Genomic DNA, 13,116 nt, shown 5'->3' on the forward strand with positions numbered 1-13,116 from the left:
ACTAAGCACCTATTTCACACAAGGTACTGAGCCAGAGGCTGGGAGATAAATATAAATGAAACTGCTTCTGTCCTCAAGAAATTCATAGGATAATTGGGGAGATTAAGTTACCCACGCAAAAAAAAAGTATACAACAAAGTAAAACAGTTACCTGCTTGTCATTTAGGTTTCCTTGCAATAAGGAATCGATGAAGATATGCTGACTGAAGTTTCTTCCTCTTCGTTCTTTTATGACTTTTTTAAAAACTGATTCTATTTCCATTAATGCTTAAGAAGAGATACAAAAATGATATTCAATTAAATTTAATTCAACATAGGCTTTAAGGACAGTCTATTTATTTACTGATTGACATAAATTTGTTTTGATATAAAAAATATTTCCTCACCATCCCTAAGTACATTCCCCTGAAACAATGTGTGATATAATTTTGATAACATTGTAGTAACATTCTTTATGACATGTGACCTGACTGTTAGTCATGTGTCTATTCTGAAGGAATAATGTTCTTTTGACTCTACTTTTCTTCATTATGTATTAGTTCACATAAATTATTCATCGTCCTCATTATGTAATAATAGTCTATTACATTCACAAACCACAATTTATTCCATTACCCCTAACTATTCTGCAATCTATTTTGTTTCCCACTTTTTGTAATAATTAAGTTCTACTTTTACTGTGATCATAAATTTCTACATCATTTATATTATGGGAAGTGAACCTGGGTTTTTGAAGTTTATGGCATCATACCATAAACTTGGGCAGGTTCTACCATGCTGAAAAGGTTTCATGCCTAGCCCTAGTCACAAGCTGAGTCTGTTCTAAGAGAAACAATTTAGCTGACTACAAAGAAGCACATGGGGAAAACTGTCTAAAGGTAATAAGGGGACCAGCACTCAAAGTGAGAAATAAACCTATTTCTGTAAAGGGATCATTGTTTTGAATGTGTCTTCTATCATTCTGGACTATGCCTAATTCAGTGTAAATATAAATATAGAAAGGCACATGAACAAAATTAATGTGAAGAGGATAAGGAAAGCTGTCAACTGGGTGGGGAAAGGGGCGAATCTTTTCCTCAATAACTTTGATACAAGTCTGACATAAACCAAAAAACATAATACCAAAAGCCATTTCCTAATGGCTAAGTGGTTAAAGAACATGAACAAACAACCCTAAAAATTGTAACTATTAACAACTATATAAAAGTCACTAATAATAAGAAAAAAATGTATTTAAAAACCCTAAAGTTGCATCTTATAGTTAACAAAATGACAAGGAAGTCAAAAGATGGAAATAATGAAAAGTAGAAAGACAGGTATATGCTAATATACCTGTAGACCAGTGTAATCATTCTACAAATCAAACTGGAATGATTTTTTAAAAAGTGATTGATAATATATTAATATCTCTGCCCCACAAATCTCAATGCTAACCATATTCCCTAAGGAGACAAAAGACAGAAAGATCCCATATACTCCAAAATATTTACACCATCTGTTTTTGAGGTATGAAATAATTGAAAATAAAGTAGATATCCATTCATTAGGAAATGCCTTACATTTGGTACATGAATTAATGAAATATTACAGTGCCATAAGAAATGATAAATGGGAAAAGTTCAGAGAAGCATGGGAAGACATAGGAACTGATGCAATACCCTTTGATCCAGCAGTGTTACTACTGGGCTTATATCCCAAAGAGATCATAAAGAAGGGAAAGGGACCTGTATGTGCACGAATGTTTGTGGCAGCCCTCTTTGTAGTGGCCAGAAACTGGAAACTGAGTGGATACCCATCAATTGGAGAATGGCTGAATAAATTGTGGTATATGAATATTATGGAATGTTATTGTTCTGTAAGAAATGACCAAAGGGATGATTTCAGAAACGCCTGGAGGGACTTACACTAACTGATGCTGAGTGAAACGAGCAGGGCCAGGGGATCATTATATACTTCAACAACAACACTATATGATGACCAATTTTGATGGACTTGGCCATCCTCAGCAATGAGATCAATCAAATCAGTTCTAATGGAGCAGTAATGAACTGAACCAGCTACGCCCAACAAAAGAACTCTGGGAGATGACTAAAAACCATTACATTGAATTCCCAATCCCTATATTTTTGCCCACCTGCATTTTTGATTTCCTTCACAAGCTAATTGTACAATATTTCAGAGTCTGATTCTTTTTGTACAGCAAAATAACGGTTTGGTCATGTATACTTATTGTGTATATAATTTATATTTTAATATATTTAACATCTACTGGTCATCCTGCCATCTGGGGAAGGAGGTGGGGGGAAGGAGGGGAAAAATTGGAACAAGAGGTTTGGCAATTGTTAATGCTGTAAAGTTACCCATACATATAACCTGTAAATAAAAGGCTATTAAAAAAAAAAAAAAAAAAAAAGAAAAACTGATGCAAAAAGAAGCATGCAGAATCTAAAAAACAATATATATAATAACTATAACAATGTCAACAAACAAAAGCCAAACTAAATATTATATTTTTATATTGACCAACCTTTTCCAAGGAAAAAGATGACAAAAATGTACCTTCTTCCCTTCTTTACACAAGTGAGGGGATTATGCATTTGGTACACTGCTACATTTGTCAGACACAGCTAACAAGTCTGTTGGTTTTGCTAAACTGTTTGTTATTCTCTTTTTCTTTTAACCTCTGTTACAGGATTGGATGGCAGGGTAAGGAAAGGAGAGGGATATAATTGGAAGCGAAAGTGATTTCAAAATAAAAGTTAATCAATAAAAATAAGAAAAAAATTTAATAGCCTTTTGATAAAATATTAAAGGGCAGTAACTAACAATAACAAGATACCTAAATTTGTTATGTCTAAATGAAGATCAACTTGGGTTCAGAGATAAGAGCTGGAAGGAATTCCAAGGGTCATCTTGTATTTTTTCTCCATACCTATAAGTTTGTTTGTTTGTTTTAATTCGAAAATATTGTGATTTGTTTTTTTCCCCAAAATAACAGAATTTTTTCTCTTCCTGCTACCTCTACCTTAATTGAAGGGGAAAAACAAACCCTCTAAAACAAATATATCTAATTCAGCAAAATAAATTTCAAATTGGGAAATATCTAATATCAAAATATTGTGTCTGTTTCTCTATGCTGAATCATAGGGATCATCCTATTCAATATCCCTCATCTTACAGATAAGGAAAATAAGGCATATAATGGCTATATAACTTATCCAAGAAAACAGAGATAGAACCAATTATTCAAGTGGAACTTGTAATTCTTGCCCTAGTCTTACCAGAATACAAGTTACTTCTAGCAAACAGATAGCAATAGATTAAAAAAAAAAATTATATATTTGATCATGGACAGAACATATAGATGATAAATGTGAAAGAGAAAAACTACAAATTTGTTTTTATCTGTCAATCTGTATTTAAATAAGGAAGTGCTCTGGCAATGGGAAGAATTTTTTAAATCTAAAATAAAATTATTTTGAGTAAAAGCTCTAATTTAGTACTGTGCCTAATGTCACAGATGGAGTATAAACTACTATTGGCATTCATTCAATGTAATTTCATATGGTCACTGAAAACACATCTGATGAATAAAGAAACAAAGTTACCTTCTTCATACTGCTTTTTCCGGGTAGTACTTTTGTCAATTGAACCATCCAGAAAACCCTTCCCAATCTCAGACCACACCTGATGATGAGAAAAATAAATTATAAAGAAAATCGGCTTAAAACAAAGCAGAATCAATTTGCTTGTGAAAAAACCTGCAAATGTATTTTAAATCTCAATTGAGCTACTCATCAAATACAATACCATGAAATCTCAAATATCTGTGATATTGGAGAATAAGCTATGAAGGAAATCTATCCATAATTACAAAATCTCATTTCTATAAATAATTTCTTTCAATATAAAGCCTTTTCCCCATAACTATTATATTTTGAAGCCAAACATCCAGCAGGAGGGAGAAGCAGCAGCAGTAAAAGATTTAGATCATAACTAAAAACAACAACAAAAAAGACTTCAGTACATTTCCAATGTATTAAACCCCTTAGGAGTACATAAAACTGTAGTCAGTGAACAATATCTAGACTGCTAAGTCAGTTATTGAAGAAGACAAAACATGTCCTTTCAATGACTGAAATGATCAAAAATAAAAAACCCCACAAATAAAACAAAGTAAATAACAGTGCACCTAATGATAAAAAATAACATAAAAAAAAAACAGTGAATGAACATTGTATATTCAAAGAAAGTAGATTTTAATTCACTGCCTGGTTTTCAATTGGTTCAGGATCTCTGCTAAGCACATGTACATCACTCTATTCGATAAACGTGTATAAGAAACTGTAAGTCAAACATGGTACTAGATCTTGGGGATATGAAGATAAAAACAAAACAATCCCTGACCCCAATCCATTTCCCTGATAGAACACTACACGTATTCAAGCAAATATATACAGTCAGGATAAGGCCTCCTGGAGTAGGCAGCACCAAGGCTGGGCTTTAAAGGGGATCAGGAATTCCAAGACAGAAAGATAACAAAGGAGGGAACTTGGGACACGCTAAGGCATAGAGGCAAAAGATGGGATGTCACAAAGGGGAATCCCAAAAGGCCAGTCAATGCATAGTACACCACGGGCAGAAAGAGGAAAGTCTGGAAGGGTGGGTGGGAGCCAGGTCTTGAGGACTTTAAATGCCAGGCTGGGGATTAAGTACTTTGTCCTAAAGGCCATAGAAAACCCCTGAAGATTTTATGAGTAGGCAATGACATGAACAGATCCTTGTTTTAAGCGTAAGCATTGAGGGAGAGGAATAGGAAGGGGAATAAGAGTGGGAATGGACAGTGGATAGAGCACTAGGCCTGGAGTCAGGAGGATTTCTCTTCCTGAGGTCAAACCTGGCCTCAGACACTTAGGAGCTTTTGTTTACCTCAGTTTCCTCATCTGTAAAATGAGTTGGAAAAGGAAATGACAAACCACTCTAGTATCTTTGCCAAGAAACTCTCCCAAAGCATCATGAATAGGAAGACAGAGCGGCAAAGGTGGGAGAGTCCTGAAGACATCCTGATCTCCCCCCTTAGCTTACCCAAAAACTACAGAGAAAAGAATTTAAAACCTCCTGCTTACAGTCCAGTAGTCACAGGTTCTTATGAGTTGCCTCAGAAATAATTTTGTCCAATTTCTGATCAGCCTTCCGAATTGTTCCCAACTGCCTCCAAAAATGAAAAATAAATCCATCTGTTTGGCATTTTAAAATGTCACAAACCAGACTCCAGCCTTTTTCAGGCTACTTGTATGTTACTATCCTTCACACTCTCATGTTGCATGGTCTATTCACTGTTCTCTTTCCTTCTCTTTTCATAAGCTGCCCCAGTACCTAAATAATTCTCCCTCTTCCCTTCTGCCTCAGCATTCCTTCTGGAGACCTATTCTGATCTCATCTAATATGGGGAAAATGCTTTATTATTATATTGTTCAGAAAACTTATTGACCATTATGCTATTTAAATCCAACTTTATGTGACTAGAGATTGTGTGCACCTAGAATACCCTCCTGACTTCAACAACTATCTAGGAATGCAAGAGTTGTCACAAGGTCACAAGGAATTCTGGCTTTCAGGTTCTAGGTTCACCTAGAATAATCTGTTTGGGGTTATTACATCCAGGTCTTGCTTCAGGTCCACCTAAGCATGTGTTTTGGCTCCTACCCAAATTTTACTGAATGGTTACATTTACTGATATCCACATTAGTCAACCTGCTTTTCAAGTTGCTCTTCAGGCAAGATTGCTATGATCAATGTAATGAATACCCTTATCAAAATACTATAAACCTTTTAGCACTTAGGAGGGAGAGAGCCATATTGTCTTGAGTTTACCTTCCTCTGCCAAGTGACCAAATAAATTTATTTTTAAAACTTTTTTATGTTTTGGGTTCTGTTCCCATACTAATGGTTTTTCTGTCTTTCTGAAATGAAATGAATTTCAATTTCTTTTGTATATATTTTACCTTTACTAATTTGGACTCATGATATATTTCTTTCCAGTAAGCTCCTTGAGGACAGGGCACATTTTGTTCCTTTCTACTCTCTGTGTCTATCACAGTGTTTAGTTCATAGCAGCCTCTTAATAAATGATTAATAAATGAATAAATGGATTTGACAGCTATGTGAAGCATAGACTGAAGGAATGGGGTAGGGAGTCCCATTAGGAGGCTTTTGCAATAGCCCAGGTGATAAGGGCCTGTACTAAAGTAGACTCTGTGAAAAGAGAGAAAGACATGAATGTGAGAGAGGCTGTGAAAGGATATGATGGGCAATGAGGAAAATGTTTCCAAAAATGACTCCAAAAGTGCAAACCTGTATGATTAGAAGAATGGCCCAGTTCAAGAGAAACAAACAAACTTAAAGAGAGGAAATTTGGAGTTAAAGACAAGTTCTATTTTAGATAAGATGAGTTTAAGTTGCCAACAATGCATCCAGGCATCTGGCAACACAGGTTTAGAGTTTAGGAGAGTGACAGGACTAACTATGTAGATTGGAGAACTTACTGCGAGGAGATGATAAATTAATCTATGGGACCTAATGATGCTGCCATGGGAAACAGTGGAGGGAAAGAATAGAAGCCTTCAAAAATGTATTCATTTAGTGGATGGGGAAAAGATGATGATCCAGCAAAGGAGGGGGAGAAGGAGGAGGTAGGACAGATGAAGACGCAAGAAAGACTTGTGACCAGAAGCCAAGGGAAAAAGCAGGGATGGCTAACAATGTCAAAAACTATAGGTCTCATATATGAACTGATACTAAGTGAAATGAGCAGAACCAGGAGATCATTATACACTTCAACAACAATACTATATGAGGATCAATTCTGATGGACGTGGCTCTCTTCAACAATGAAAGGATCCAAATAAGTTCCAATTGATCTGTAATGAATATTTTCACTCTTTCTGTTATAGTTTGCTTGCATTTTTGTTTTTTCTTCTCAGTTTATTTTTACCTTCTTTCTAAATCCGATCTTTCTTGTGCAACAAGATAACTGTATAAATATGTATACAAATGTTGTATTTAACATATACTTTAACATATTTAACATGTATGGAACTACCTGCCATCTAGGGGAGGAGATGGAGGGAAGGAAGGGAAATGTTGAAACAGAAATTTTTGCTTAAGGGTCAGTGATGAAAAATTACCCATGCATGTTTTGTATATAAAAAGCTATAATAAAAAATAAATTTAAAAAAAAATTACATGGCTCAAAGAGATGAAGCCTGAGAAAAGACCAAACTGTATTTGATCTAGACACTATCTATTTAGACTAAATTCAGAACATCCAAGGTAATTTGTTATGTTCAGAAACAAATGTGCATGATAAATTTTAAAAGTTAGCCTCAATTTTGCATTTTAAAACATGAATGTAAAGAAAATTTGGGAGTGGGGGACAAACTTGCATCATTCTTTTCTGCACAAAAGGACAAGGTGATTTGATTCATTTTTTTCCTCTTCCCATTTCTCTTCTAAACAATGATTTTCTGTATATAACTTCTTCTGTCTACACTGAGATAAAATAAGAAACATTCCCCTTCTATATAGACATAAAACAATTAGAAATTTGATCCTATACTTACTGTGTTGTGATTCTTTTGAAATCGAATAACCTCCTGGTCATCTTCAAAGCTACTGCCCAAAGCCATTTGTGTAACAGCTTTCATGGCATAGCCAAGCATGTGCTGGTAAAGAGGCACATGCTGAGATTCTGGGTATGAGAGCCATTTTCTTAATAATTCTTCCGAAAGCTAAAAACAGAAGGGAAAATTATTAGCATTAACTATGACCTCTTGAAAATTTTTAGAAGTATTTTTAAAATAAATTTTATTGCTATCTTTTGATTTGACGTTAGTCATTTCTTAATATTATCTTCTCGCTACTCTCCTACCCCTTTGTTTGATTTAAATAAAAGCAGCAAAAACTGCTGATGCACTAGTTTGACAAGGTAGATGAAATACCTCCAAAAACCTTCCCCCTCTGCTGACAGCTCTCTGGGCCATTACTGAATTTTCAGTTCCTTAAGAGTTGGGCCCTCTTGCAATGGGTACACTTTTTATTAACATTATTGTAGTCAGGGGCTTTTTCTTCTGATGCTATTTATTTAGTTCTGCATCAGTTCATATAACTTCCCATGTTTCTCTAAACACTTTATAATTTCAGCTTACTATTACACAATACTGTTCATGTAGCACATTCTAAGTGGAGAGCATTCTAATTTATACTTGAAGATTAAGTTGTCTGGGTCCAGCTCTCAGGAGTTCAAGGTATTCTGAGTCAGCATTCCTAAAACTACAATTCTTGAGCTCTCATGATCTTTACCTTTCACAGTCACCCAGCAGAAATAAATTAGCTCAGAACAACATTTACTGAAAGGGCATAACAAATTTTTAAGTTTGGAGCACACTCTATTACAAATATCCAACATCAGTGGGAAGATAGGGGAGAATACTAGGAGAAGCACACACAAAAGGAATATAAGTGATCCAATCCTTACACTGCTGAAAGTGTAGGGTCCCAATGGTACCTCTTTTTTTAGTATCTTCAAGCTATATCTCCTCAGTTCAGTATTTGTGTAGGGCTCCCTGGAGCTGTTCCCTGTAGCTCAACCATCAATGGCCTCTCCTAACTCCCACAGCAACTCAAGTTTCATGCTTCAATTGTCTTTCCTGAGTTTTCTGCCCCTGAAAGTGATTGGATACAGTGTTTCCTCCTGGGGGAGTAGCTCCATGTAAAGATATCACTCATGGCTGTTAGAAGTAGGAGAGGAATCTCCTTTCCCACTGCCAAACAAATGAGGAATGGTAAGGATTTTTCTTCTGTCCCTGGCTTTTTTGACAGTCACTTCTCAAAGCTGTCTCCTATCACAATTCATTTCCCAGAAATATGTTTTGTTTTTTAAAGGGATGTGATTAATCCTTTCCCTGTCTCTAATTTTATTAAGCTTGAAGAACTTCACCATAAAGGGTTAAAAGCACACAGACGCTTCTTTGTACTTTGATTAAGACCTTAATACCTTACTGTCTCAATTACTTAGTATCTGGATAAAGGAGAAAACAATTGGTCAAAGATTCTGATTAATTCCCTGTCCACTTCATTCAATTATTTGTATCCCATAATTTATGATTCCAAATGGGCACCTATCTTATTTCCAGTTCTTTGTTGCTATGAAAAGTGCTACTATAAACCTTTTGATAAATGATTATTGATTGATTGGGAACACTTTTCCATTTTTTCACTTACTTTTGGTATTCATGGGTGGATACTGAAACTGAAGTAACATTCAGGTAGCATTTTTTCTGTTTATTCTATAAGTCATATGGTAAAGATTTCATCCCCAGCCTCACACTGTATGAGACCCAACTTTGAAGGTGCATGCTCCATTTGGCCTAAGGATTAGGCTTTTTCAGCTCTGTGTATTTCTGGGGTCTAGCTTTGCTGATGCTAAAAAGATGATATGTTTTATGGGTCCCACCAAATGTGACCCTTCTGCCCCGGGATAAAAAAAAAAGCAGTGCATATGACTGTAAATCAATAAGCCCTGGATAGGATGAATTGGACTGATAGCATATGGAAAGAATATGTGTTAACATGTACTAGAGCCATAAATAGTATTATTTTACAGCAACAAACTTATTTTAATGCAGCAGAGCTAAGTAAATGGACAGAGCAATTAGGTTATAGGTCAAATGTTAAAAAAAATCAGTATAAATAAATATAAAATTCAAATCCTGAAGAGAAAAAAATCTAATGAAGTAAAAGGATTCAAAGCTGTCAGAGTTACTCAACATCATCTAGTTCAACACCCTCAGGAAATTGAAGCCCAGAGAGTTAAACAAATCTATCAAGTGAGAGCACTAGGATTTTAACTCAAGTCTTCTGCTCCAAACATTGTATTTGGTTGTCAAGGTCAACTACCTAGAGTGAAAGTATCTAACAGTTTCCTAAATATGTAAATGCTGGATGTACAATTTTTTAAAAAGGGAATCAGCATTTATATATATGTATTAAAGCAACTAACAGCTTCCACAAAGTTGCATGCTACAAAATAAACCCTCAAAAATCAATAGCATTTCTACGGAATTTAATGATAGTTTTATATATCCTTTAAGTATATCAATTTCTTCATAAAAGAGAAATTCTATCCTTCCAATTCCTTTTAAGTAGAATCTCTTTTATAAAATGGCATCAGACAAATTATAGAATCTTAAAATTAGAAAGAACTGAATAGCCATCTATTCTAATCCCTATATGAAATACAAATACTTCCTATAATTTCAATGGCAAGCTTTTAGGAAATCTACAATCTCATAAGACATCTTATTTAATTTTTAGAAAGCTATTATTGAGAATATTTTATCATTATTTTATTCAGATCCCTTGAACTTGCACTTAATGGTCCCCAAAACATCCTCTGGCTTAAGCAGAATAAGTTTAATCTTTCTTTCCCATGATAATTTTTCAAATATTGGGAGGTTACAATTAATTATGTCCTCATTAAATCTTTTATCTGAGCGAAACACCCACATTTTCATCAATTAGTCCTTATATGACAGTTTCAAGTTCTCTCATTATATAGTCAACTTCCTTGGAAAGAACTCTACTTTGAATATAATTTTTTTTTAAAAAAACACGGCACTTCAAAGTAAACAATCTTTATATGTGGTCAGGACAAAGTATGATGACCATTTTTCTTATTTTTATCTATCACAAGATAGCATTAGCATTTTTCATAGTCCATTGTTCAATTTGGAGGGGGCTAGACCTATGATTTCATCAACAAAGGGAGCTTCCAGTGAAGAAATCCTCTCTACCAATATACAGCTGAAACTTTTCTGCAACTTTATAATCTTATAGATTCAATAGTGGCACTCAGAAGTTCAGTGATATACTTAATCACACTACTATGTGTCAAAAGTCTTACACCCTAGACCATTCTGTCTTGGAGGCCAACCTACTATCCAATACACCATGCTGCCTTTTTGTGGTAACCTTACAATACACTAAAAATCACCAGGTGGTTGTTTTTCCCTCCAAATGAATTTCTTCCCATTTAATCACATCTCCTCCATCAATGTAAATGAATTCTTTGAATTTATGAAAATCATAATAATTTTTTCCACAATTATCAAGATATGTGAAATGAACATATTAATAATCTAAATTTTTCAGAGCTGCAACTTTCTCAGCTTTCTGACTTGCAAGTTGCATCAATGCAGCTTGAAATAATCAATCAATTCTTGGCAAGGCTTCTGTGTGTATGTTAAGTGAAGTCAATCAAAGATTGCAGAACTCTGGTCCCATCCCAAGTAAAGACCCTGGGATTTGAAACAATCACTTAACTGTTAACAATTAACTTAACTGTTCTCACAGGACTGAATAACATCCATATTGCCCTTCACTCCTGAACTAGTTCTGGGAAACCACTCAAATCCTGAAAATGATTGTATTGTAAATCCACCTTCCCCTCCCTTTCCACTTAAGATTTGTGAATAACATCTCTACCTCTCCAGCAACATGGAGGAGGTCTCCTGTCCAGGAGAATTTCCAGTTTGTAAACTGTATTCCTCATTCTGAAAGTGCTTAAACTACTACTCATTCTTTAAAACCTTTCTCTAGGTCTGCTTTGTGTGGCTCTAGCTATTCACACTTTAGAGATTAAGACATTAAGAGTCTGTTAACAAATTCAAACATAGGATTTTTTCATTTTCCTTATTAGATCTCTTCCAATTAGATTTAATCTCAATACAGCTCATTGAAATCTTTATTGAGTCCCAATTCTGTCATTCAATATTTAGTAGCTTATTCTAGAAACTTGCTGTCTCTATATTTTATATCAAGAGATGAATGGCATGTATCTCAATCAATAATAAAACATTTTAACACTGAGCCCAGTAGCTCTTTAGGACAGTATCTATTCATTAATTAACAATTGAATAAACTAAGGTAAACAAGACAAGAAGGGAAAAGCTATCAGATTAGGATACCAGTGCTTACTTTACTTAAGAAATCCATTTTGCCTAAATACTTGAAAGCTTCCCAGTTTATAGTCTTTGTGTAATATGCAGATTGCAGATGGATAGAGCTGACTCAGAATTAAGAAGAGATAAAACTGAAGCACTTTTTTCTTTCATTTTTTTGATCTTACATGAACACCAGAGTCAGGAAGCATATTAGTATTTAGGCACAAATGGGGTACACATACAAAGGACTGATCCCCTGGGCAGTCTTTCCTTTTTGTGACCCAGAGCTCTCCCCCTCCCTGATTGGAAAGGGTGAAGAGTGAACAATGGAGAACTTCTTAATGTTCTGTTGGAATACACGGGAGCCACCTGACAGTGGCTGCTGGAGATCCAACCCAGATTTGCAGAATGGATCTCCTCATGTGAGAGGATGATACAAGGAGACTGACAGGCCATTGCTATTCTCTGACCTCTCTGACTGAGAGGCTGTTGCGTTGTCTGACCTCTCTCCTCTTCCTTCTGCCTCCAATTTATTTCATTCCCAGTCCACAAGTAATACCTGTGTCAGCAAAGGCTGCCCTGCAACTCTTTCAGATGTTATGATCCACAGGTGTGGAGGCTCTAGGAGAATTGACCTGTCCCTTAACAATCCTCCACTATTTAAGGAGGGTAATGAGAGAATTCACCTCATCATTTCCCATGGGGTTGTTTCTCTGGACTTCATGATTTCCAGAAACTAATCATTCTTCAAGATGAAGGCAGCTCTGAAACTTTCAACTTCTCAGATCACTTCCTGTGATGACCGCGTTAGCAGCCAGGATACTTTAGAATCAGCTGGAGTAAGGATAAGCAAAAGTCCTTGGTTTTTATTCTGTGAGGAAGTGAGGAATGGCCACTTGTGACTCTGGCTTTCTTATTCCCCCCTCTTATCCCTCCTCCTCCTCTCTCTATATGCCAACAGATGGAGCCGGCACAGAATGGTGGGGCAGGCCATTTTCCAAGCAAATGCTAATAGGGTATTGTCCAATTGTTAATTAGCCTTAAGTGCCTGCTTGTCCAAACCTCAGTGCATCTGCTCAGTTTCAGCCCATTACAACTTCCCAACCTGGCTCAT

At 35.5% G+C, this 13,116-nt stretch overlaps 1 protein-coding gene across 1 annotated transcript in view; it reads right to left on the reverse strand.

Annotated features, from left to right (window-relative positions):
* Positions 1–13,116, reverse strand: part of LOC100930181 (cytochrome P450 20A1) — a 48,084-nt gene that overhangs the window by 24,240 nt on the left and 10,728 nt on the right. Inside the window, exons 5-7 of the mRNA XM_031958303.1 lie at positions 7,623–7,790; positions 3,609–3,687; positions 152–267 (exon numbers count right to left, since the gene is read on the reverse strand). Coding sequence (XP_031814163.1) covers positions 152–267; positions 3,609–3,687; positions 7,623–7,790 — 363 coding nt within the window. The remainder of the gene's footprint in view (positions 1–151; positions 268–3,608; positions 3,688–7,622; positions 7,791–13,116) is intronic.

This window comes from Sarcophilus harrisii, chromosome 3, assembly GCF_902635505.1.
Source record: "Sarcophilus harrisii chromosome 3, mSarHar1.11, whole genome shotgun sequence".
NCBI lineage: Eukaryota > Metazoa > Chordata > Mammalia > Dasyuromorphia > Dasyuridae > Sarcophilus > Sarcophilus harrisii.